This window comes from Protopterus annectens, chromosome 8.part1, assembly GCF_019279795.1.
Source record: "Protopterus annectens isolate FY-2018-M chromosome 8.part1, PAN1.0, whole genome shotgun sequence".
In the NCBI taxonomy this organism is placed as follows: domain Eukaryota; kingdom Metazoa; phylum Chordata; order Ceratodontiformes; family Protopteridae; genus Protopterus; species Protopterus annectens.
This window is the reverse complement of record NC_056742.1, coordinates 446,500,972-446,527,279: the sequence shown is the minus strand read 5'-3', so window position 1 is coordinate 446,527,279 and position 26,308 is coordinate 446,500,972. Positions and strand designations below refer to the sequence as shown.

Genomic DNA, 26,308 nt, shown 5'->3' with positions numbered 1-26,308 from the left:
GAAGGACTGTTCCTCTGTTCAGGATCAGTTTTCCTGCCAGGTAGGTTCTGGCTATCCTATCGCCCTGACCTGGACAAAGCATGCATCAGAGAATGTATTGATGAATAAAGCACAATAATCATGGTTAAACTGTTTGCTGATAGCCAGCATGCACAGTGCAAGCTTTCTTTACGTAGGAGATAAAGCAACTATTTGAAAAAATCCATTCTTTTTCAGTGCATTGCTTTACATTCACTGTACATTGCAAAATATTTCAGAATTCTGCATGGTACCTATCAGCAGCAGTGGTTAACTATCTCATGCCTTATGTTACAAGGCTGATGAATACATTGAGCTAAAATGCAGAAAAAATGTTTCTGTCAGCACTACTTTGGCAGCAAATCCTTTAGCAAAAATCTTCACTAGCAAAATTTAAATTCAGTTTGACAGTTTTGTGAATTATTTAGTCTAGCTTCCAGCTGGTGATGGATACCTGGTCTAGAAAAACATACTACAAAAAGATTATTTCCTCTATCAACAATTTAAATTTTACTGTGCATGATATATATTGTGTATGAATCAGTAAAAACATACAGAGAATAATGAAGCAATATGAATGTTTGACTCTGCACTTACTTTTGTTATGCATAGTAGAGCTAAGAGGAATGTGCCAAAAGCAGTTATAAATGTAAATAGTTTCCGATGTCTTCTGAGAATTTTGAAATCATCTGTTAATCCTGTGATTACAGCCTCCATACCTCCCATCTGCAGAAAAACATATTTGTAATTAATTCACAGAAGGAAATTAATAGTTACTTTCACCATCAAGATAAATGAAATATGCCTGCCAGCTTTTATCTTTTATTCTATGGTATCTTGTTCATATTTTTTCAGATATTTAAAAAGGAAAATTATCATAGGTAATAATATATGTATATATATATATATATATATATATATATATATATATATGTATATATATATGTATATATATATAACATGATTATATGTATATATATATATATATATATATATATATATTTATATATATATATATATATATATACACACACATATATATCCCTTCACAAGCTTGAAGTTTGAAAACTTTGAACTGCAAATAGTCAAGACCATAAGATCGAAGTTTTCAAACTTCAAACGTTTTGAATTGAGACCATTTTCCTCACTGTAGTGCGATCTCGGACTTGCTATATTTATTTAGCATCTATTTTTTTTTTATTATTATTACAATTTCAAAAGTTCAATCTTATGGTCTCGACCATTTGCAGTTCAAAGTTTTGAAACTTCGAGCTTGTAAAGTAGAGCCACAGATATATATATATATATACATATATATATATATATATATATATATATATATATATATATATATACACACACACACACACACACATACACACACACACACACACACACACACACACACACACACACACACACACACACACACACACACACACACACACACACACACACACACACACCTTTCTGTCCACTCATTCATGTCCATTGACACCAACTCCTTTACACTTGCTAACACCCACTATGTTATACCCAGATATGTTAACACCAAAACTAAATGCTACCAAAAACTGATAAATAAATTTCTAAAAATCATAGCTAGTTTGCCCCACACCATTACTATTGATGGGGATATCCACCCCAACCCTGGGCCCCCATCCCCAGACAACACTAACACTAATCATAACAGCCCAAACATAAGACAAAGCCTAAATAGACCCCCCAACTCAGTATTGACCTGCCACTTAAACATTAGAAGCATCAACAATAAGGTCCACAACCTCCATGCCCTCCTGAAAACCTACTCCCCCAACATACTTTGTCTGACAGAAACATGGATAAAACCAACTACACCAGATAATGAAATTCTACCTTCAGGGTATAATATACTCAGGCTAGATCGTACTACCAGGAAAGGGGGAGGGGTTGCTGTTCTCTATAAAACCACCCTAAATGTTACTCTAGACAACCTTCAACCACCTCTATTTAACAAAGCAGAAATTATGATTTCCAAACTACAAATAAATATAAACAAATGTATAAACATAGTGTGTGTCTATATTCCCCCTAGTAATTACTCAGGGACCCTAGAAGACATCCTCTACTGGGTATTCAAAGCCTACCCCAAGAGACCATTGTTCTAGGAGACCTCAATATAGATTGGAATACCTGCACTGCAGAGACTCCAACCACCCATGTAAACCTACATGGTTTTACACAAAAACTATAACCTCCCCTACTAGGACCAGCAAGCCTAACAATAAAGAAAGTATCCTAGACTGTATACTAATTAATAGCCCCCACCACATCTACAAATCAGGTACTCTTCCTGAAGATCATTTCTTAATGTATACTATTAGGGATAAAGTTGAATGTCCACATTTACCCACCTATAAAACAATAAAAAAATAACAAAAACTTCAACCTTAATAAATTCTTAGAAGAACTTAAATTATGCAATTGGTCAATTCTAAAACAACTACCATTAGATGAGACAGTAACACACTTTAATAACACATTCCTGGCCATCCTTGTCAACCATGCACTTGCACGCTCTATTAGAATTAAAACAAAAATTTCCCCCTGGCTCACTAAAGAAACCAAACTAAAGATCATCCAAAGAAATAATGCCTGGAACACCTGGCACTCCTCTAAAGCCCCACAATATCAACTCAAATTTTGACAATATAGGAATGATACAAACAATTCCATATTAATAGACAAAAAAAAAACTATTTTTGCCATATACAGCAGAAACACCACAACAAGCCACAGAAGTTTTGGGTGGTATTAACAAACTCCTCCACCCAGGGCAATCCACAACTGCAACCCTCTCAGCCCCAACCCAAATATCACCAGAATCCATTGCCAACACCTTCAACAGTTTCTTTACAGAAACCATCCAGGCCCTTGCTAGCAAACGTAAACCCACTTGTCCGAATGCTGAAACCCTCAAACCCAGTGACATTCTCTCCTTCAGCTTCCAAAAAGTTCTGAATTCACTCATTAGAGTCCTAATTAATAAACTCAAACCAACCACCCTTTCAGCTGACCTCCACCCTGCAGACTACCTGTATAAAGCTGCTGATGTTATAAAATTCCCTGTCTCTGTTTTGATAAACAGAACCATAACTGAAGCCTCTATCTGGAAAATATCACATGTCATACCACTCCACAAAGGAGGCAGCTCCTTTGAGCTGTCAAACTATAGACCAATAGCTATCCTTTCCCCTCTGGCTAAAATTATGGAAAAGTGTATCCATAAACAACTCTTACACTGCCTTATTTAACCTAATCTTATGGCCAACTTCCAGCATGGATTTAGACCACAGCACAGCACCACCTCAGCCCTCCTCTCATTTTCTAATGTCATAAATTCCAGCCGTAACAACAAACTAACTTCTGCCCTGTTTCCTCGATCTTTCCAAGGCCTTCGACATGGTTAACCACCAGCTACTCTTACTTACCCTAAAGAAAATATCTCAAAACAACCATGCCATACAGTGGTTTCAATCCTATCTTAGTGGAAGACAGCAGGCTGTCCTTTGGCAGGACAAACTCTCCACGCTTCTCCCCATTACCCTTGGTGTTCGTCAAGGCTCCATATTAGATCCCTTCTTTTCTCCCTCTTTATCAATGATCTCCACACTGTAATCCCAGATGTAACCTGTATACACTATGCCGATGACTCCACTCTGATTTGCTCAGCCTCTACCCCTACAGATCTCCTTAGTTTAACCCAGAAAACCTTTAATACAGTGGAAAACTGGATCTCTAATCAACAGCTGATATTAAACCCTAATAAAACAAAGCTATTGCTCTTCTTCGCTAGTCACAAATCCTCTCAACCTTTGTTTATTACAACATCTAACAATGGGGACAATAATCTCACCAGATATGTATACCAAACTCCTGGGTGTTATAATAGACAACAACCTCAGTTATGATATGCATGTAAACCAAACTATTAAAACCGTTAATAAAAAACGTGGTTCCCTATACAAAAACAAACCTTTTCTCGCCCCTCTAGCTAGGACTGCCATTGCCTGTACCCATCAGCTTTCAGCTCTACTGTATTTCTCGCCAATACTCACTAACTTGAACAAAACTGATCTCAGCAAACTCTCTAGCTGCTACAATCAAATTGCCAGGTTTGCCACAGGAACTCCCTACAGGACACACCATTGTCAAAACCTAAACCTCTTAGGATGGCTAGAACTCCCCAGGCTAATTCAATATAATCAATTTACTGTATCATTCAAGGTTATTAACCATCCAGAGAAAATGCCCTCCCTTTAAAACATTATCCATCCCTATGAAAATGCTATGCCACTTCATTCCACTAAAAATATTTTGGTTCAATCTGTCAAAGCTAACAACCTATCTGGAGTATCTTTCTTTGCAAATTCAGTAGGCAAAATCTGGAATTCGCTCACATCTGACCTTACTCTGAACCCCTCTCTTAATCAGTTCAAAAAAAATCCAACCCAGTATTTTGAAACTCACTGGTTATGTCCTTGCTCTTACCCTGACTAAAGCCTAATCTACTTCCATATCCCTGCAATTTTTTTATTCACATTGACTTACCTGTTACACTAAAAGATTTGAAAAGAGAAACTGTAACATCTCTGTAGATACTCTGTTTATAGCTGCACCTATAGGTTTGATAAGAGAAACTGTAATACATTTATATATATTTCTGAATATAAACTGTATTCTTCATGGGCCTGAAATGTGAGACTGTAACTTGTATGTTAATACAATATGTTTGTGCATATACTGTAACTTGTATGTTAATACAATGTGCTTGTGCATATACTGTAACTTGTATGTTAATACAATGTGTTTGTGCATATACTGTAACTTGTATGTTAATACAATGTGCTTCTGCATATACTGTAACTTGTATGTTAATACAATGTGCTTCTGCATATACTGTAACTTGTATGTTAATACAATGTGTTTGTGCATATACTGTAACTTGTATGTTAATACAATGTGCTTCTGCATATACTGTAACTTGTATGTTAATACAATGTGTTTGTGCATATACTGTAACTTGTATGTTAATATAATGTGTTTGTGCATATACTGTAACTTGCTTGTCTTTACCTGTTTGTAAGTTTGGAGCTTTTCTCCCCGGGCTTCCACTGAAAATGGACATGTATCCAGTCGGACTATCCCCGTCAACAAATGTAAAATAAATAAATAAAATAAATATAAATATGTAGTTTGGTTACCTCAATGTTCTGACTATCGTATAGCCCCCTCCTCTGTATACATATATATATATATATATATATATATATATATATATATATGGTTCTAGTTTACATAACAGACAGCTGCTTTCACTGACAATGAATTGCGAGTGCCAGAAGATCGACAATCCGGAAGACCGACGCTATGGATCAAAACACCGACGGCGAGGATAGTGACTTGGAAAAAGGCTGTGTAAGTATGCGGTGGTGACGGACGTTAGGGTGCGAGTAAGGTAAGTGTGGATATTGACGGTCTGTGGGGATAGGGGTGGGTTTAGTGATTTAGGGTCAGTCTTGCGGGTTAGGTAAATGTCGTAGTGATAGTGTTTGGGTTAGGGGCGGGTTAAGTGAGTTAAGGTTAGGGCGGGTTAGGTAAATGTCTTGGTAGTGATAGTGTTTGGGTTAGGTGGGTTAAGTGACTTAGGGTTAGGGCCCATGTTAGGTAAGTGTCGTAGTAGTATTTTTGGGTTAGGGTGGGTTAAGTGAGTTAGGGTTAGGGCGCAGGTTAGCTGAGTGTGCGATAGTGACGGACCTTAATGTAAGGTTTTGGGTTAGGGTTGTAGATAGTTGTGTATGTGAGGTTTAGTGTTGGTTTGTGAGGATTTTGGTGTGCTTGTGTTGTGTGTGTGGTTCTTGGACAGGGGATGTGTTTTGTTAGTTGATTGTTGTTATTGTGGTGTGTGCAGCGTATGAGGTTTCGTGTTTGTGGACCGTCGGTTATTTGTTTGTCGGGCATGTGAGGTTTCGTGTTTATGGTTTGTCGATTATGTGGTGTCGATGTTTGCATTGTCGGTGTTTTGCAGTGTCAGTTATGTAAACTAGATCCATATATATATGGATAACAGTAATAGTAGTCCTGATACTAGATGTGACAATAAGGTAAATGTTAGTTATTAGCAGTAGTAGCACTGATAGTAGATGTGACAATAAAGTAAATGTTAGTTAGCAGTAGTAGTCCTGATAGTAGATGTGACAATAAGGTAAATGTTAGTTAGCAGTAGTAGTACTGATAGTAGATGTGACAATAAGGAAATGTTAGTTATCAGCAGTAGTAGTACTGATAGTAGATGTGGCAATAAGGTAAATGCTAGTTAACAGTAGTACTACTGATAGTAGATGTGACAATTATGTAAATGTTAGTTAACAGTAATACAAATATTGATAGTAGATGTGACAATAAGGTAAATGTTAGTTAACAGCAGTAGTAGTACTGATAGTAGATATGACAATAAGGTAAATGTTAGTTAACATTAATAGTAGTACTGGTAGTAGATGTGACAATAATGTAAATGTTAGTTAACAGCACTAGTAGTACTGATAGATGTGACAATAAGGTAAATGTAAGTTAACAGTAGTAGCGCTGATAGTAGATCAGACAATAAGGTAAATGTTACTTATCAGCAGTAGCAGCACTGATAGTAGATGTGACAATAAGGTAAATGTTAGTTAACATTAGTAGTAGTCCTCATAGTAGATGTGACAATAAGGTAAATGTAGGTTAACAGTAGTAGCAGCACTGATAGTAGATGTGACAATAAGGTAAATGTTAGTTAACGGTAGTAGCACTGATAGTAGATGTGACAATAAGGTAAATGTTAGTTAACAGCAGTAGTAGCACTGATAGATGGGTTTATATTAGATCAACGAACGCTTGAAAAAGCGAACGCTGATTGATCGACCTTATGTAAGCGAAAGCTTACAATCTCGAACTGTCAGATCAGCGATTTGTTTCCTAGGGAAAAAAATTGCTGATCCAAAACACATTCACACAACACAAGTACACCAAACAAACAGAAATCCATATACATATACCTAAAATCTAACACCTAACCCTACACTGAACTATACACACATCACTAAATATCCACTTACCTTAGCCCAAACCCTAACCCTATCGCACACTCACCTCACCCACTCCCTAACGCTAACTCACCTAAACCCACCCTAACCCTCACATCCACACAATTGCACACTTACCTAACCCGTGCCCTAACCCTAACTCACCTAACCCACCCTAACACTCACATCCACACAATCGCACACTTACCTGAATCCGATCCGTAACTTTCCACCACAGCACTGAAAATACCGAAGCAACAGAAATGGACAACCAAATTCTTTGCCTAGGAAAAAATTTGATTTTCTGTTGCTTTGATATTTTTAACTTTTGCTAAAATAAGGTCAATCAATCAGTGTTCGCTTGTTTAAGTGTTCGCTGATCTAATATAGACCCCTCATAGATGTGACAATAAGGTAAATGTTAGTTAACAGCAGTAGCAGTACTGATAGTAGATGTGACAATAAGGTAAATGTTAGTTAACAGCAGTAGCAGTACTGATAGTAGATATGACAATAAGGTAAATGTTAGCAGCAGTAGTAGCACTGATAGTAGATGTGACAATAAGGTAACTGTTAGTTAACAGTAGTAGCGCTGATAGTAGATGTGACAATAAGGTAAATCTTAGTTATCAGCAGTAGTAATACTGATAGAAGATGTGACAATAAGGTAAATGTTACTTAACAGTAGTAGTACTGATAGAAGATGTGACAATAAGGTAAACGTCAGTTAACAGCAGTAGTACTGATAGTAGATGTGACAATAAGGTAAATGTTACTTAACAGTATTAGCACTGATAGTAGATGTGACAATAAAGTAAATGTCAGTCAACAGCAGTAGTAGCACTGATAGTAGATGTGACAATAAGGTAACTGTTAGTTAACAGCAGTAGTAGTACTGATAGTAGATGTGACAATAAGGTAAATGTTAGTTAACAGCAGTAGTAGTACTGATAGTAGATGTGACAATAAGGTAAATGTTAGTTAACAGCAGTAGTAGTACTGATAGTTCATAGGTTTATAGGTTCATAAGTAGGTACTAGGCTATTGGCCTTAGGGCCTATATAAGCCTAGCCAAAGGTACCCTGGCTTTCGCCACCCAAGAAAATTATTTTCCTGTGCCACTGTCGAGCAGAGCCACAGAAGTGATCCCCGGGGTGAATTTCCTATCTCCCATCCAATCATCAAGATTTTTCTTGAACAGTGCTAATGAGGAGCTTTGTTTGATATAGATCCTCAAACAGGTTAAACTGCTACAATTCAGTACAGGCATCATTTTCAAATCTAGGTGCTTAGGATTTCCCTCTCTCTTCCCCCGTTGGCTGACCTTCTGTGACTTAGTGTAAGTTTCTTCATTGTATGGATCTTTTACTGTTTTTTGTGTAACTGAATGACCTGCTGCTAAATTCTGGTTCTGCACAGACTGCTCTATTTTTTTCAGAGGCTCTATAAGTAGCTAGAGACTTTACTGAATTTCTGTGGTAATATTTGTGTTTAAACTGAACCTGTACCTAGAGAAAGTGTATAATCAGAGCTCCTCCTTGCTGCATGTGTTTTTTAATGTTTAAATTGCACACACACACACATTGAAGAAGTGCTTTTATGACTTGAATAACTTGGGCTAGCTATACCTGAAGTGCTTTTACTGGCAATTTTCCAGTTGTACACTTGTGAATAATTGATTTAGTTTTTCTGGTATATCTTTAAAATCTGGCAAGTGTTTATTTACTGCATTGCTCTCTTGCTTAGGTTTCTTAGCTATAAATCTTAGTTCATTCTGAATGCATTATTATATAATAACTGCCTGTTGTTGCCTTCATGCTTACCCTAGAATCTCTGCTTTTCTCTTTTCCTAGTTGAACTCTACAGTTCCCTACAAAACGGTGTCTACAGGACTGCAATCAGTTTCTCTCAACATTTAAACAGAGTAGGTTACACACACACAAAAAGCATTTGTTAAGCTTTCACTTACAGTGCTTTGTAATTAAGCAGGTCACCATATTGGTCAGCCATAGGGCTCTTTGTTTCTACTTGAGTGGTTGCCTCCTTCCCCTGTAACTGAAGTAAATTGACTCTTACATTAAGAGCTGTAATACTTACCTTATAGCTTTAGGACACCTTAGGAAACCTTGTAAACTGCAATAGCCCTTCGTTAAGCCAGCTACGCTCAGGCTCTCTTGCTCCCCCTGCCCCCAATTCCCTCCCACCCCAGTACCTCTAAATTTATAGTACTATAGCCACTCCCCCACTTTCTAGATCCTATCTGCTTTCATCTGGGATAATTCCACCCACCCCCATTCTACTACCAACATTTTAATAGCACCTATTAGCTTTCATCTGGCATTCTCCTATCCCCCTTCCAGTACCTTTACCTCACCACTCTTTCTTCTGGTGTTGCATCACCAGGTAAAACAGTTCCTTAACTCACTAGCTGAATCACAGATAATGATATACTCCTCTTTACTACCCCTCTTGTTCACACCATACCTCCTTACCTTGTATGAAAACTAGTTTTTCACGGGATTTCAGGTCCCAAAAGGCCATACTATCACCCCAGCTGTAAATCCTTCCACCTTCAACCATACTTACAGTACCGGATCCTATCCAACATCTTGTTCATTCTATCAACATCTCAACCCCAGGCACATTAGCTCTAGATCCAAACACTACCACAAATTAATAAACAAATTCCTGAAGTTCATCACCAAGTATAGACTCAACCTAATACTTGGTGGTGATATTCACCCCAACCCTGGCCCACTCACTTCAGATACATATACCCCCTCTACTTGTAATCTAAGCTACAAACCTACAATTAATAGGCCAACTAACTCTCTCCTAGTCTATCATCTCAATATTAGAAGCATTAATAACAAGGTACATGAATTGCATGCACTTCTGGATGTCCACTCCCCTGAGATTCTCTGTTTATCTGAAACCTGGTTAAAACCTAACACTAAAGACAATGAAGTGTTACCACCTGGGTACAACATACACAGGCTGGATCGTGCTTGGAGGAAGGGGGGTGGGGTAGCTGTACTCTATAAATCTGAGTTGAATGTCACCATAGATGTAATGCAACCTCCTCAGATTAATAACAAAGAGATTCTTGCCACCAAAATGCAACTTAATAAAAATAAATGCATTAATATCATCTGTATGTACATTCCCCCAGGTAACAATATATCTACATTTGAAGATATCCTGCACTGGCTATCATGTCACTACCCCCAAGAAACCCTACTACTTGGAGACTTTAACATAGACTGGGGCACCTGTTCCTCAGAATCCCAACCACCCATATTAACCTGCATGCATTTACACAAATCATATCCACCCCTACCAGGATAGGTAAACCCAACCAAAAAGAAAGTATACTTGACTGGGTACTCATAAACAGTCACCCCCAACTGTACACCTCTGGTACCCTCCTCAATGGCCTAAGCGATCACCTTCTCACATATGTAATTAAGCACAAAACCATTAATTCCCAACAACCCTTACTCAGAAAGGTTAGAAACAATAAAAACTTTGACCCTGCCAAATTCCAACAAGAACTAAACTCATATAATTGGTCTATTCTAAAACACCTCCCCTTAGAGGAAGCAGTAGCATACTTTAACAACAAATTCCTTGAGATCTTTTATTTGCATGCACCTGTTCGTTCAAAGAGAACCAAGGCAAAAACTGCACCATGGCTTTCTATAGAGTCTAAACTCAAAATTACCCTTAGAAACAAAGCATGGGCTTTATGGCGTTCTTCTAAAGACCCTCAAGATCACATTAAATACAGGCAATCCAGGAACGAAACCAAAAAATCAATTTTACAAGACAAAAAATAATACTACTGTAATTTACAGACAGTAAATCAAAATAACCCTCAGAAGTTTTGGGCAGGTTTAAATAATCTACTACATCCTGGACAAACTTCAACCCCAATCCCTGCTACTACTATTGATAAAACCCCTGAAGATGTTTCTGATAGTTTTAACCAATTCTTTACTGAGACAATTCAAGCCCTAGCTAGCCAACTACCTCCTAGCTCCCATAGTCCTGAAAGTAGCACCCCTAGAAACCTACTTGTGTTCAGCTTCCAACCTATCCTATGTTGCCAGTACCTGGGTTGGGAGGGTGGCCTAATGGTTAAGGTGTTTGCCTTACAAACACAAGGTGCAGGGTTTAAATCTCACAAGGGATAATTGGCTAGGCTTAAAATGGCTCACAAGGGCAGTTAGCCTAGTACTAACCTATGAACCTATGAACCAGTCGCCACTTCACTTATCCGTACCTTGATCAAAAAATTAAAACCTACTACACTTTCTGCTGATCAACTCCCTGCCGAGTACCTACAAAAATCAGCTGATGCTATTGCTTACTAATCAATCGAACCATAGCAGAAGCTAAAATTCCCACCATCTGGAAAATATCCTATGTAATCCCACTTCACGAAGGAGGCAGCTCTACTGAATTCTCCAATTATAGGCCAATAGCTATACTCTCTCCACTTGCAAAGATTATGGAAAAATGTATTCATAGACAACTCATGCACCACCTAATCTAAAATTGCCTTATGGCAGACACTTAGCATGGCTTCCATCCTCATCACAGCACTACTTCAGCCCTCCTAGCCTTTACTAACACCATAAACCATAATTGCAACAATAATTATATATCCTCAGCCCTCTTTTTGGATCTTTCCAAAGCATTCGATATGGTTGATCACCAACTTTTAATCCACACCCTGCAAACATTCTGTCTAGATACTGGAGCCCTCCAATGGTTTCAATCCTACCTGAATGGTCGACAGCAGGCTGTCCTCTGGCAGAACAAACTCTCTAACCTTCTACCTAACACCCTTGGAGTACCACAAGGCTCTATACTAGGGCCCTTGCTGTTCTCCATCTTCATTAACGACCTTTATACTGTCATCCCAAAAGTCAGCTGTATCTAATATGCTGATGACTCTACTCTGATTTGCTCAGCCACATCTCCAGTAGAGTTATGGTCAACTACCCAGACCACCTTTAATACAGTAGAAAACTGGCTTTCTAAACATTGTCTGATCCTAAATCCCAAAAAAACTAAAATGCTGTTATTTTCACCAACACGTAGGTCTACCGCTTTCACCTTTACCATAAAATTGAATGATGGCACAATAATCTCCCCTGACCCATCTACAAAACTATTAGGTGTCATCATAGACAATAATCTAAAATTTGACCTACATGTTAACCAAACTATCAAAACCATCAATAAAAAACTAGGGTCACTTTACAGAATAAAAGCCTTCCTAACCCTCCAGCTAAAATTGCCATAGCTCGCTCTCACCTTCTTTCAACCCTTCTGTATGCATCCCCTCTACTCTCGAATTTAAACAAGACTATCCTTAAACTCTCAATTTGCTACAACCACATTGCCAGGTTTGCCACTGGGCTGCCTTTTAGGACACATCATTGCATCAATCTAAATCAGCTTGGGTGGCTTGAACTACCCAGCCTAATCCAGTATAACCAACTGATTATGGCCTATAAAATCCTCTATAATCCGGACAATACTCCTGCACTTAAAAATATTATCACCCCCTATAACAATCCTAGACCGCTTCAATCCTCTAACAAACTACTAATTCAGACTAGCAAAATTAATAACATAGCCAGTGATTCTCTCTTTGCAAACTCTGTAAGTAGATCCTGGAACTCTCTTCCAGCTGATATTACCTTACTTTCCACCTTAGGTCAATTTAAAACTAGACTCAAGCAACATTTGTCACTTAACTGGCTATGTCAATGTATCAAGCCTGGCTAACTCTCTTTAGAATGTGTAAAAATCTGTTAACCAGTTTACTGTGTAATTTAATTTAATCCTGACTTGTGCTCAGGATTAACTGTAACCTGTGGAACTTGTTTAACTTGCTTACTTATGTAATCTCTGTAAATAGTCTGTTTGTAATATGTAATGCTGGTATTATGTAATGCTGTATCTGCTTACCCTTGAAGCTTTTCTCCCCGGGCCTCCACTGAAAATGGACATGCATCCAGTCCGACTATCCCGATCAACAAATGTAAAATAAATAAACAAATTGTTCCAGAGTATGGGAAGTCTCTGGGACAGGAATCTATCCCTCCAGCATGTTCTGTTTATTGTGGTGATGAGGTTTAGGTCCCTAGAGCGTGTAGCTCGTAGCGATTGGGATTTCCTTAAGTGGAGCATGTCTAAAAGCTCTGGGTTTGACATAGCTTTATGTGTTAGGCAGAGATCGCCTCTGAGTAGGCGATATGCAACGGAGTAAAGCTGCAGTTTTTTGAGACGGTCTGCATAGGGCATCTCTTTGAGGCCTGTAATCCTCTTTGTGAGGTATTTCTGTGGCCTTTCTAGTTGTTGTAGATGTCTTGTGAAGTACATACCAAAAGGGGCATTGTACTCTATAATGGGTCTAATGAGTGACGAGTAGAGGGGAACAATGACCTCTTTTTTCCTGGATGAGAACATTTTTGTGATGAGGTGTTCCACGTAGAAGGATTTCCTGACTACTGTGGCGATGTGATTATCAAAGGAGAGACTACTGTCCACCTGTGTCCCAAGGTCTCTTTTCACACTTTCGGTGTTAAGTAGACTACCACCTATGTGGTAGTTCATGGGTACTGAGTTTTTACTAAAAGGAATGACAATGCACTTTTTGGCATTGAGCTTGAGGCCATGGCTTTGACACCAGGCATCTGTCTCAGCAAGACCCTTTTGTAGGATGGCCACATCTTTTGGGGTTTTGATTATGGCTCCTAGTTTGCAGTCATCTGTGAACTTCGTTAGCCAAAGACCTTCTCTGTTGGCCTGTACTTCAGAGAAGTAGATACCAAACAAGAGAGGACCCAGGACTGAACCCTGTGGTACTCCACTTGTCACTGGTCTGAAACTGGATTTGGAGTCTGCTACTTTCACAGTGTGGGTTCTGTCAGTAAGCCAGTCGGCAACCCATCTTGTGACATAGGAATTTATACCTAGTTTAGTGAGTTTATCTATAATTCCAAAGTGGGGGATGGTGTCAAAAGCCTTGGTGAGATCTAGATAGGCTGTGTGAACCACCTTACCCTCATCTATGGCTTTGGTGACTGCTTCAAAGAAGTCTATCAAGCTTAGGAGACATGATCTGCCTTTTACAAACCCGAACTGGGTGGGGTCCTGAGTTTGGAGATTACCAATGTCATTGTTTATAAGTTCCATGATGATACAATCCATAGCCTTACAGACCAGGCTCATTAGGCTAATGGGGCAGTAGTTTCTGGGGTCTGTGGTGGCTCCCCCTTTGTGGAGTGGGATAACTGTCGCTGTGCACCATTCAGTGGGCACATAGCCTGAGGTGAGGCTATGATTGAACATGGTACTTAGGTGGGGTGCCAGTTTGTTCTGTAGTTCATGTAGAACACAGTCTGGGATGTCGTCAGGTCCCATGGATGCTGTGTTCTTGGCTTTGGATAGTGTGTTTTTTACCTGTGTAGCTGTGATTACAGGAACTTTGCATTCTTCTGGTATAGAGATGGGCCCTTTAGGGGATGACAGAGGGGTAAAGTCAGCACTGAACCTATCTGCCAGGATGTTGGCAATATCCATTGGTTCTGTATATTTAGTGCCATTGTGCTGTAACTCAGAGCAGATCTGAGTGTTGCCATTGAGATTCTTGACATAGCTATATAATGCTTTGTGGTTGTCTTTAGAGTCAGTGGCGATTTTGTTTTCATAACTAGCTTTGGAGGATTTTATGAGGGATTTCAGCTTCTTACTGAAGCTGACCAGGGAGTTTCTCCAATCATGGGATTTTACTCTTTTTTGCAACAGTTTCTTTCTTCTGTTATAGAGTTTGTCTATGGCAGGGGACCACCAGATTGGCTTCCTTTTTTTGGAGGATAGCATCTTGGTTCTGTTAGGGATTGCACGATCCATGCACTCATGTAAGTGCTTATAAAGTGCATTTGTGTAGGATTCAGCAGTCATACCTCTATTGTCCATCAGCATGGGTGTCGTGAAGTTTGCCACTTCTGTCTTAAGAAGTGTGAAGTTGGCTTTGGAGAAATTTTTTACTGTGGTTTCCCTAATGAGGGGTGGGGGAGGGATGTGGATGTCTAGGGTGATTAGCTTATGGTCGGATCTGACCAACGAGGAATTGACCTCTGGTGTGGAGCACCGGTTGCCCATGTTGGTAATAACCAGCTCTAGGATATTGCTGCCCCTGGTGGGGGTGTGTATAAGTTGATCCATGGCATTGGAATTTATGAATTCCAGAAAACATTGAGCACAAGAGTTGGTACATGAGTAATTTTCCCAGTTAATGGTAGGGTAGTTGAAATCGCCCATTATTAGGGTGTTAGGTTGTACCCTAATATTTTCCAGTGTATTAAGAAATGAGGAGTGGGAATCCTGGGGCATGGTGGGGGATCTGTAGCAAGCTACAATTTGGATTGCGGTCTTGCTCAGAGTTAGTTGCACTTGGATAATCTCGGATGCATTATGCTGAGCAACTAGCCTGGAGGTGTGGATATCATTAATGAATATGGACAAGCCTCCGCCTTTAGTGTTTCAGTCCACGTTAGGTGGCCGAAAGGTGTGGTATGAATTATAGCCTTGTAATGCAGGGGTACTCTCTGAAGCCTTAAGCCAGGTCTCTGTCACTGCACAGATGTCGATGTTCTCCATTTTAAGGAGTGCCTCGAGAGAGTGCATTTTGAGGTTTAGACTTCTAGCATTGAGTAGCAATGCCCTCAGATTCTTTTTGCCTGTACCTGTTAGGGTGGTGAATTTGTCATTTGAACCTTGCCTAAAAAAAGGCACTATAGAGGTGTCTAGAGCCTTAGCCAGTATCTGGAATCCCAGGGGCGACAGGTGCAGGCCATCTCTGGCAAAGCATCGTGGCTTGTAGATCATGTCAATCCAGGCAGACAGATAATGGATCCCCTTAGAATGATACCAGAAGCTTAGCCAATTGTTGAAGTCAATCATGGTAGTTAACAGCAGTAGTAGTACTGATAGTAGATATGACAATAAGGTAAATGTTAGCAGCAGTAGTAGCACTGATAGTAGATGTGACAATAAGGTAAATGTTAGTTAACAACAGTAGTAGCACTGATAGTAGATGTGACAATAAGGTAAATGTTAGTTAACAGTAGTAGCACTGATAGTAGATGTGACAATAAGGTAAATGTTAGTTAACAGCAGTAGTATTACTGATATTAGATGTGACAATAAGGTACATGTTAATTAACAGCAGTAGTAGTAGTACTGATAGTAGATGTGACAATAAGGTAAATGTTAGTTAACAGCAGTAATAGCACTGATAGTAGATGTGACAATAAGGTAACTGTTAGTTAACAGTAGTAGCAGATAGTAGATCTGACAATAAGGTAAATGTTAGTTATCAGCAGTAGTACTGATAGTAGATGTGACAATAAGGTAAATGTTAGCAGTAGTAATACTGATAGAAGATGTGACAATAAGGTAAATCTTACTTAACAGTAGTAGCACTGATAGTAGATGTGACAATAAGGTAAATGTTAGTTAACAACAGTAGTAGTACTGATAGTAGATGTGACAAAAAGGTAAATGTTAGTTAGCAGTAGCAGCACTGATAGTAGACGTGATAATAAGGTAAATGTTAATTAACAGCAGTAGTAGCAATAATTGTAGATGTAATAATAAGGTAAATGTTAGCAGTAGTAGTGGTACTGATAGTAGACTTGACAATAATTTAAATGTTACTTAACAACAGTAGTACTACTGATAGTAGATGTGACAATAAGGAAATGTTAGTTATCAGCAGTAGTACTGATAGTAGATGTGACAATAAGGTAAATGTTAGTTAACAGCAGTAGTAGCACTGATAGTAGATGTGACAATAAGGTAAATGTTAGTTAACAGTAGTAGTACTGATAGTAGATGTGACAATAAGGTAAATGTTAGTTAACAGCAGTAGTAGCACTGATAGTAGATGTGACAATAAGGTAAATGTTAGTTAACAGTAGTAGTACTGATAGTAGATATGACAATAAGGTAAATGTTAGTTAACAGTAGTAGTACTGATAGTAGATGTGACAATAAGGTAAATGTTAGTTAACAGCAGTAGTAGTACTGATAGTAGATGTGACAATAAGGTAAATGTTAGTTAACAGCAGTAGTAGTACTGATAGTAGATGTGACAATAAGGTAACTGTTAGTTAACAGTAGTAGCGCTGATAGTAGATGTGACAATAAGGTAAATGATAGTTATCATCAGTAGTAGTACTGATAGTAGATGTGACAATAAGGTAAACGTTAGTTAACAGCAGTAGTAGTACTGATAATAGATGTGACAATAAGGTAAATGTCAGTTAACAGCAGTAGTAGTACTGATAGTAGAAGTGACAATAAGGTAAATTTTAGTTAACAGCAGTAGTACTGATAATAGATGTGACAAAAAGGTAAATGTTAGTTAACAGCAGTAGTAGTACTGATAATAGATGTGACAATAAAGTAAATGTTAGTTAACAGCAGTAGTAGCACTGATAGTAGATGTGACAATAAGGTAAACGTTAGTTCACGTTAGTAATACTACTGATAGTAGATGTAACAATAATGTAACTGTTAGTTAACAGTAGTAGCACTGATAGTAGATGTGACAATAAGGTAAATGTCAGTTAACAGCAGTAGTAGTACTGATAATAGATGTGACAATAAAGTAAATGTTAACAGCAGTAGTAGTACCGATAGTAGATGTGACAATAAGGGAAACATTAGTTAACAGCAGTAACTGATAGTAGACATGACAATAAGGTAAATGTTAGTTAACAGCAGTAGTGGTGATAGTGTATGTGACAATTGGGTAAATATTAGTTAACAGCAGTAGTAGCACTGATAGTAGATGTGACAATAAGGTAACTGTTAGTTAACAGTAGTAGTACTGATAGCAGATGTGACAATAAGGTAAATGTTAGTTAACAGCAGTAGTAGCACTGATAGACGTGACAGTAAGGTAACTGTTAGTTAACAGTAGTAGTACTGATAGTAGATGTGACAATAAGGTAAATGTTAGTTAACAGCATTAGTAGCAGTGATAGTAGATGTGACATTGAGGTAACTGTTAGTTAACAGTAGTGGCACTGATAGTAGAAGTCACAATAAGGTAAATGTTAGTTAACAGCATTAGTAGCACTGATAGTAGATGTGACAATGAGGTAAATGTTAGTTAACAGCAGTAGCAGCACTGATAGTAGAAGTCACAATAAGGTAAATGTTAGTTAACAGGAGTAGTAGTACTGATAGTAGATGTGACAATATGGTAAATGTTAGTTAACAGCAGTAATAGCACTGATAGTAGGGTTTACTATCATATTTCCGAATCGAACTCCATCGACTGCACTTTTGTCGAACACGGAAATTTGAAAACAGTAATGTCGAACAACAAAAGCCAATCTAGGAACGGTTTTAGGATGGGTCGAGATAAGTGTTCACTGTTATTGCCGAACTACAAACCTCTCCCCTATCTCGACCCATGTAAAAAAAACTTTCCTAGGTTGGCTTTTGGTGTTCGACATTACTGCTTTTGAATTTCCATGTTCGACAAATGTGCTTTCGACGGAGTTCGATTCGGAAGTATGATAGTAAACCGATAGTAGATGTGACAACAAGATAAATGTTAGTTAACGGCAGTAGTAGAACTGATAGTAGATGTGACAATGAAGGAAGTGTTAGTTAACAGCAGTAGTAGTACTGATAGTAGATGTGACAATTAAGGTAAATGTTAGTTAGCAGTAGTAGTACTGATAGTAGATGTGGCAATAAGGTAAATGTGAGTTAACAGTAGTAGCGCTGATAGCAGATCTGACAATAAGGTAAATGTTAGTTAACAGCAGTAGTAGCACTGATAGATGTGACAAAAGGGTAAATGTTAGTTAACAGCAGCAGTAGTACTGATAGTAGATGTGACATGGAAATGCTGATGGAAAAGAAAGATTGTAAGACTGAGATATAGTGGATGACATGTGAGCTTGGAGAGGTACAGCAGGGGAGTGAAATTAATAGGTCAAAGTTAGCAAGCTGGAAAAGTGGGTGAATGTATTACTGTGAAAGCATTATTGGGAAATGGTGAGCCCAGAGTAACTGTAATAGCAGCTTGGTAATAGACTGGAAGAAGTGCTGAAAAACAAATGTGGTAAGAACTGAGGAGCTAGTTTGAAAGTGGAGAGGGAGAGCGGAAAGGGAGGGTCAGGTAGGTTTCACTGAGGGGTTAAAAGGAGAAAGCAAGAGGGAGAATATTTTGAAGAAGGAATTATAGAGAATGTTTGAGAAAAAGGGTGACAAAAGGGAAGTAGTGGAGAAGGGACTGATGTTAAGAGAATTGTGCCAAACAGAAAGTCTCAAACACAGGAGTTTTCTTTTCTTTACTGCATGTGCTGCGACGTCAATAATTTATAATATATTAATACTAAAATCATGCCTAATAAAATTGCATATAAACAAACTGCACCAATAGGGGCTTCTTTCTCAGTCTAAGGAAAAGAAAAATATGCCATCTTAGTATATAGGTAATATACATACTTAGCACCAGCCTGATAGTTGTATCTTTTTTATTGGTTTGTTTATTTATTTATTTATTTATTATAATTTTTACCCCCATGCCTTGTGACCTGCTGTCCCCCTTTTGATCCGAGAATACACTGTGGGGGGAGGTAGAAAGTCATCCAGGTAGTTATGAGGGTACTTTGTTCTAGCATCCTGGCAATGAGATCTTCATCTGGTTCATGGCCTAACCCCATCCAAGCTGATTATGTAAGCACTAGCATCACTGCAAAAGCCACATATGCTCTACTGTCCATGTATGCATGCTCCCCCACAAAAGCCATCAGAGGTTACCTTTACCAGCTTGAATTGCTATGCCCATGTTTTCCAGGCACCAGCTTCCTACAACATGATGGTTGTCCTCTCTCCATGTAGGCCCTGTCAACAAAGCAATGGCATGAGCCAAGTGGGAACCACCATATCCCTCTCCCCTGCTTGTACCATCAAGCTCCTGATCAGCTAGTCAAAACTGAGTCACTGGGATCATAGTCAGGGCTTTATTCCTCTGTGCTGTTAGCACAGGCAAGTACTTCATCTTACATGGAAAACTAAGTCTAATTATTGGGCAAATAGTAATCTCTGTGTAAAGTGCAGTGTTACCTTCTTGTTTCCTCTTCAAATTCAGAATTCATACAATACGGAACATGAGCACTTTGACAGCATTTGGCACAACCTTATTCTGCTGCCTCCCTTCAGGATACCAATAACAAAATAAAAGAACAGCTGTGTTTATCTATTTATTTATTTTCTTTTTTGTTTTTTTTGTTTGTTTGTTTTTTTTTTTTTTTTGTTATCTGGAAAAGTGGAAGGGCGTGGCTTATCCAAGCACAGGTACCTCGTTAAGATATGACCCGTATTAAATATACATATTAAATCATTCATTAACAGATTCCTAAAAATACACAAGTATCAAGAACATTACATGTCATCCCTTTGTAATAAAAAAGCAAACCTAAACAGATCCAAAACCATCTTCTCAAGGATAATACCAAATGAATTACAAAAAACCCCTGAAGAACATTATCAAGTCAGCTAAAAAAACTAAAGAAGCCCATCAGGATAGGGTGGCATCTGAAAACAAAAAAAAAAACAATACCCTAAGTTGTTGCAAACTTATTCATGTTGACACATCCTATTTTAACCCAATATATACTCCTAATATCCTTCCAAACAAATTGAGTATTAATTTTACCCCAGATACTTCTATTCAAAGCCCTGAAATATCTGAATTCCTTACTTCTATAATTATCTCTAAAGATAATTTACTGAAAGTCCTAACCAAATCTAAAAATACTTCCTCTTCATGAGATCTGACAATATACCTGGCTGCTTTACTAATAGTGTCAAACATGCACTTGGACCTTGCATCACGTTTCATAAACCGCTTAAACTAAGTTTAGTTACTAGTTTTGTCTCTGACCGGTGCACTGCAGTGGTGATGTCCCTGCATAAGGGTGGCCTTATTACTGACTCAAGTAATTATAGACCACTCAGCCTTACAAGGCTCATCTGCAAAGCTATGGAATATATTACAAGTGACCTTATAAACTATGATAGCAAGAATTTTATTAGACCCTCAACAATCTGGTTTTCTGAAGGATGGATCCTGTTTACTGAATCTGGTAACCTTTTTGAAAGGGTTACAGAGGCTGTAGATGGTGACCATGCAGTACACATTGCATATCTTGATATGGCCAAGGCCTTCAGCACCATTCCCCATGATTACTTCAAGTAGAAGATAAATGGTTTAAAAATCAACCCATATGTGGTAAGATGGATAGCAAACTGGATGAAAGACAGGACCCACAATGTACAAGTTTTAAGATGCCTCATCAGACAGTATGAAAGTGAACAGCAGTGTCCATAGGTCTTGATGTCGAGACCTCTCCTTTTCAGCACTTACATTTCAGGTCTCTAAGTAGAGAGCCAAGATCCTTGGCTAGCAACGTTTACAGATGACTGAAAATTGCAAGTTTCAGGTTAAGTCACCATCTGACACCCAAACACTCTAGAATGAATTCTCCCTAGAAAACACTTGATATACTAAAATTGTCTCAAACTAAATTAACAAATGACTACATATTCTGGACAGACAGGCTTATAACCCAACATCTACAAAATTAATGGAATTAACTTCCCCTGCTTATTAATCAGTGCAACTTGCAATCTTCCTTTAAGCATAACATATATAACTAGGTGGGGATCCACAGATTTACTCTGGGATTGATTGGTATGGCCTTCCTGGAAAAAAGAGGTGTGACATGACGGAGGGTACTGGCAAGACATGATGGTCATAAAACATAAAGACTTGGAATATCCAAGAAGTCTATGAAATCTATTCTTCATGAAGTTATCAACTGACAATGGTGCTAATCTCATTCATTCATTCATTCATTCTCTAAAATGGGCAGCCAGATCTTATCCTACCTCACAGTCGATGCAAAGCATAGAAACTCATCAGGAATGGCAGGAGTGGGGCATTGACCCACTGCTACACACACACACACACACACACACACACACACACACACACACACACACACACACACACACACACACACACACTACATGCACATTTGTGAGCAACTTAGGAATACCAATTCACCTACAGCACTTTGAGATGTGGGAAAAAAACTGGATCATCCACCAAAACCCCACAACACAGACCCAGGGAGTATGTAGAGATACTGCACAGAAGGCACCACAGCTGAGAACCAAAGTTGAGAACAGAGTGCATTGAGACACCAACACCCACTACATACCAGAGATTGTTGAACACAGACCATTTCTACAGGCATATTCTAACTAGAAGATGTAGAATACCAGTGTACTCCATGTCTGTGGGTGTTCTACAGCAAGAAAAATACTGTTTTGTGCATTAGCTGTGTATCCCCGACTGACAAGGACAGCATGGTAAGACAGCAAAAAGGCTCAAGTAAAATCCAAACAGGAAACTTGTTTATTAATCCAGCCACATGTAAGCACTTTTGTTCTGAATTACATTAACCAGGAACTTCATCAGACAGGTGGTCTGATGAAGTTCCTGGTTAATGTAATTTGGAACAAAAGTGCTTACATGTGGCTGAATTAATAAACAAGTTCCCTGTTTGGAATTTACTTGAGCCTTTTTGCTGTTTTTTCTGGGTTTCGTATACTTTGAGGATTAACAGCATGGTAACACATCTGTCATGCAAAACATATGTACGAATGCTGTGGAGATGACATATGTATTTTGGGTGATGATGCACAGACTTCATGACACAGCAGGATGACAAGGAACACCACACAATGCCTGCAACACTAACTGCTAACCACAAAGGTATAATCCCCCAACCTCCAATCAATCTCTTCCTAGTTCTCTTTAAGCCTGTTCATACATAAGAACAGTTTGGGTTAAGGATGTGCCCAGGCATGTGCCTTATGGTATATTCACCACATTTTGTTGTGTATTACCTTCCATCCCTACCTCTTTCCATCCAAGTGATAGACAGGCAACTATGTTTGTTCCAGCACATAGTTTTAAGGTTAACTAGCTTTTCAATCATTTCAGTATATGTCCCTGTACCTGAAAATAAAGTGTATAATTTTATGTTTTTGGTATAATGCATAGCTGAAATGGGTCTTCAGATTGATTAAGTAAGTACCAAGTAAGTTAATAAAATAAAGTAGGCTGTTGATTAACATCATACCCCGTAAGTGATTGCCAACAGTCAAGATTTCATAATATAAGGTCGTAATCTTGAAAATTGTTTTTATCTTTCCTGTGTTCTGACTTCCACATTTTAAACTTTCTGTATCTCCAATCACTCCACTTGTGCTGGCGCTCTGACTTCTACATTTAAAACTTTCTGTATCTCCAATCGCACCACTTGTGACAGCGCTCTTACGCATTTGCATCTGCTTCTCTTCTACCACCAGCTCTGTCATGGCTGCTCTATAACAGCTCTGCGTTGATTCACATTCTTCCTTCCTTCCTTATGAATTTCAGTAATTTTCTGACTTCATTGGCATTTCATGCTTTCATTTTATTCCTCCCTGTTCTTGATGGCGGGTAAACATTTTCAGTTTTTCAGGGTCTTCTACACCATAGTACACTCTGGCATTTGGCAGTGTACTGAATATGTTCCTTAGTCTGTCACTGTGACAGGAAATGGCTCATAGTTACTTAAGGCTCTATTGCCATGAAAATAGAGTATGTGAAATTGTAATAATTTTAATAATATGTAGAGATCTGTTACTTACAGAGTCACATTGGCTGAAGCATTGCATCATCAGTAGATGAAGCACTGTATCATCAGTGGTTGTGGTAGCAAGTTTGAATGCACTACAGGGACTCCATGACTTGTAGGATTTTTTTTAAATATATATTTTTTATTTTTGCAGTGCTGCCCATCTCAGTAAAATATGAAGTAGACATATGTACTACAGCGACTGTAGGTACAAAGTTCTGGTCCAGTAATTTATGTAGCTGTGACCAGTCCTTATGCTACATTGTAATTGTTTCTGTAGTACATACAATCTTTTTGGGGGGGTTGTGAATGTGTGCTCCTTGCAGGAAGTGCTGTGCCTGCACAATGTGTTAAGACACAGTACTATACAGGAACTTGACCCTGTTGTTTAGCAGTTTTTATGAATAGCATAAGGATTTGGTTTGGTATTTTGCTGCGTACACCCCTACTCCAGTAGGTACAATGTTAACAGATCATGCACAAAATAAATAAATACAATGTTCAGTACTGCATTGTGTACTTGTTCTAGGTTTTTACTGTCAATGTATTTTGTGATAAAATGATATCTATCCTTTCTGTGAACGCAGTATTCAAATAATACCCTCTAGTTCTCCTTAATTCTTTGTGGCTTTAACGATGACCTTCAATATTAAGTCTGTTAATCTCACTGACTGTAAATAATTGTTTTATTTCTTAGCTGCCAGTATAACTTAGCTTTTTATAATCTGTCCACTAATAAATAAAACCCTTTCTTGTACTGACAGTTGGTTGTGGCAACCACAAGTTATATATTATTGCATGACACTTCTAAAAGTAGACCTGAAACAAGGTTCTGCCTGACTGACAAATCAGAGTCTGTTCAGAGGTGGTAAACTAGTGCTGACAGATCCAAAAAGGATCAATTCACCAGACTGTTTAAACCTCCCAAACTTGCTGCCCCTCTCTCCATTCCTCTGTCTTCACCCAGTGGTATCCTTTCCTGAAACTATTTCCACTTGCCTCTTCCAATGTCCTTTTATCTCCCTGTGTAATGATATGCTGCTCTCCCTGTACCATATGCCATCTTAGTCATTATGGCTATGTCTTATCCATCAGTCATTATGGCTATGTCTTATCCATCAGTCATTATGGCTATGTCTTATCCTTCAGTCATTATGGCTATGTCTTATCCTTCAGTCATTATGGCTATGTCTTATCCTTCAGTCATTATGGCTATGTCTTATCCATAAAGCTCTGTTAAGAAAAATTCCAGTTTTACATTGCTCCTTGAACTAAATGATGTACCATATTCTTGCATCTGCAAATATGTGAATGTGTATGTGTGTGTGTGTGTGTGTGTGTGTGTGTGTGTGTGTGTGTGTGTGTGTATATATATATATATATATATATATATATATATATATATATGTGTGTGTGTGTGTGTGTGTGTGTTTTAGCATATCCTTGTATTTGTAAATATGCATAGTTCATTACTTAGGTGACCCTCTTCACCCAGGTTGTGGCTACAGATGGTCTATTGAGATCACTGCACTACCCCAGTAAACAAAAACAAACAAATAAATATAAACTAAGATGTAAGAAAGTTCATGAAATTACACACACACACACACACACACACACACACACACACACACACACACACACACACACACACACACACACACACACACACACACACACAAAAGATCCAGTTTCACAGAAAATGGAGATCTGTTATCCTCCATACAAAAAAATTCTGAGCTATAATTATTTAGCTATACAGCAAAGAATAAATATGGTAGCAGTTGTACGACGTATAGCTCAAGACCACATAAAATAAACCAATAACTTTAATAGTCAGTAAGCGCTTTCACCACTATCCATGGCTTCTTCAGACCATACACAAATATACAAACACACACAAAGAGTTTTTTAAGCTGTCCCTGTATACCTCATTAACCTGAAAGACCACTCCCAGTCAATCAAGTTACTATAGACACACCCTCTTTTAAAAACAACAGTACCTTCATCTATATTACATAGTATTACTTTTAAAATACAATTTGTATAGCACATTAAAAGTCTATTTCAACAGTCAATGCATTCATAGGAATCTACAAGCATTTAATATTTGAAAACATTTCTGAACATTGCTTCTATCAGCAGCATGTCAAATGCTATATATTATGCTAAACATCATTATTTAAACAAAAATGATACTGAAAGTCTCTGTTCATTGTATATTCTTCGCTAAAATCATATTGCACTATGTTATCTGCTTTGCTACAAATATATGCTGTTACTTAAAAATTATTACAATAACAAATCTAGGTCTAACCTTCTATACATTCCTACTAATTCTAACAGTGTAAATAAAGCTGCACTTTAAAATGCAAATAAATT

General features: G+C 38.2%; 1 protein-coding gene across 2 annotated transcripts in view; it reads right to left on the bottom strand.

The window, feature by feature from the left end:
- The window catches only part of SLC6A2 (solute carrier family 6 member 2), a 1,697,790-nt gene that overhangs the window by 409,238 nt on the left and 1,262,244 nt on the right, over nucleotides 1-26,308 (bottom strand). For both annotated transcript variants that reach the window (XM_044082002.1, XM_044082003.1), the window contains exon 10: nucleotides 616-744. In XM_044082002.1, coding sequence (XP_043937937.1) covers nucleotides 616-744 — 129 coding nt within the window. The remainder of the gene's footprint in view (nucleotides 1-615; nucleotides 745-26,308) is intronic.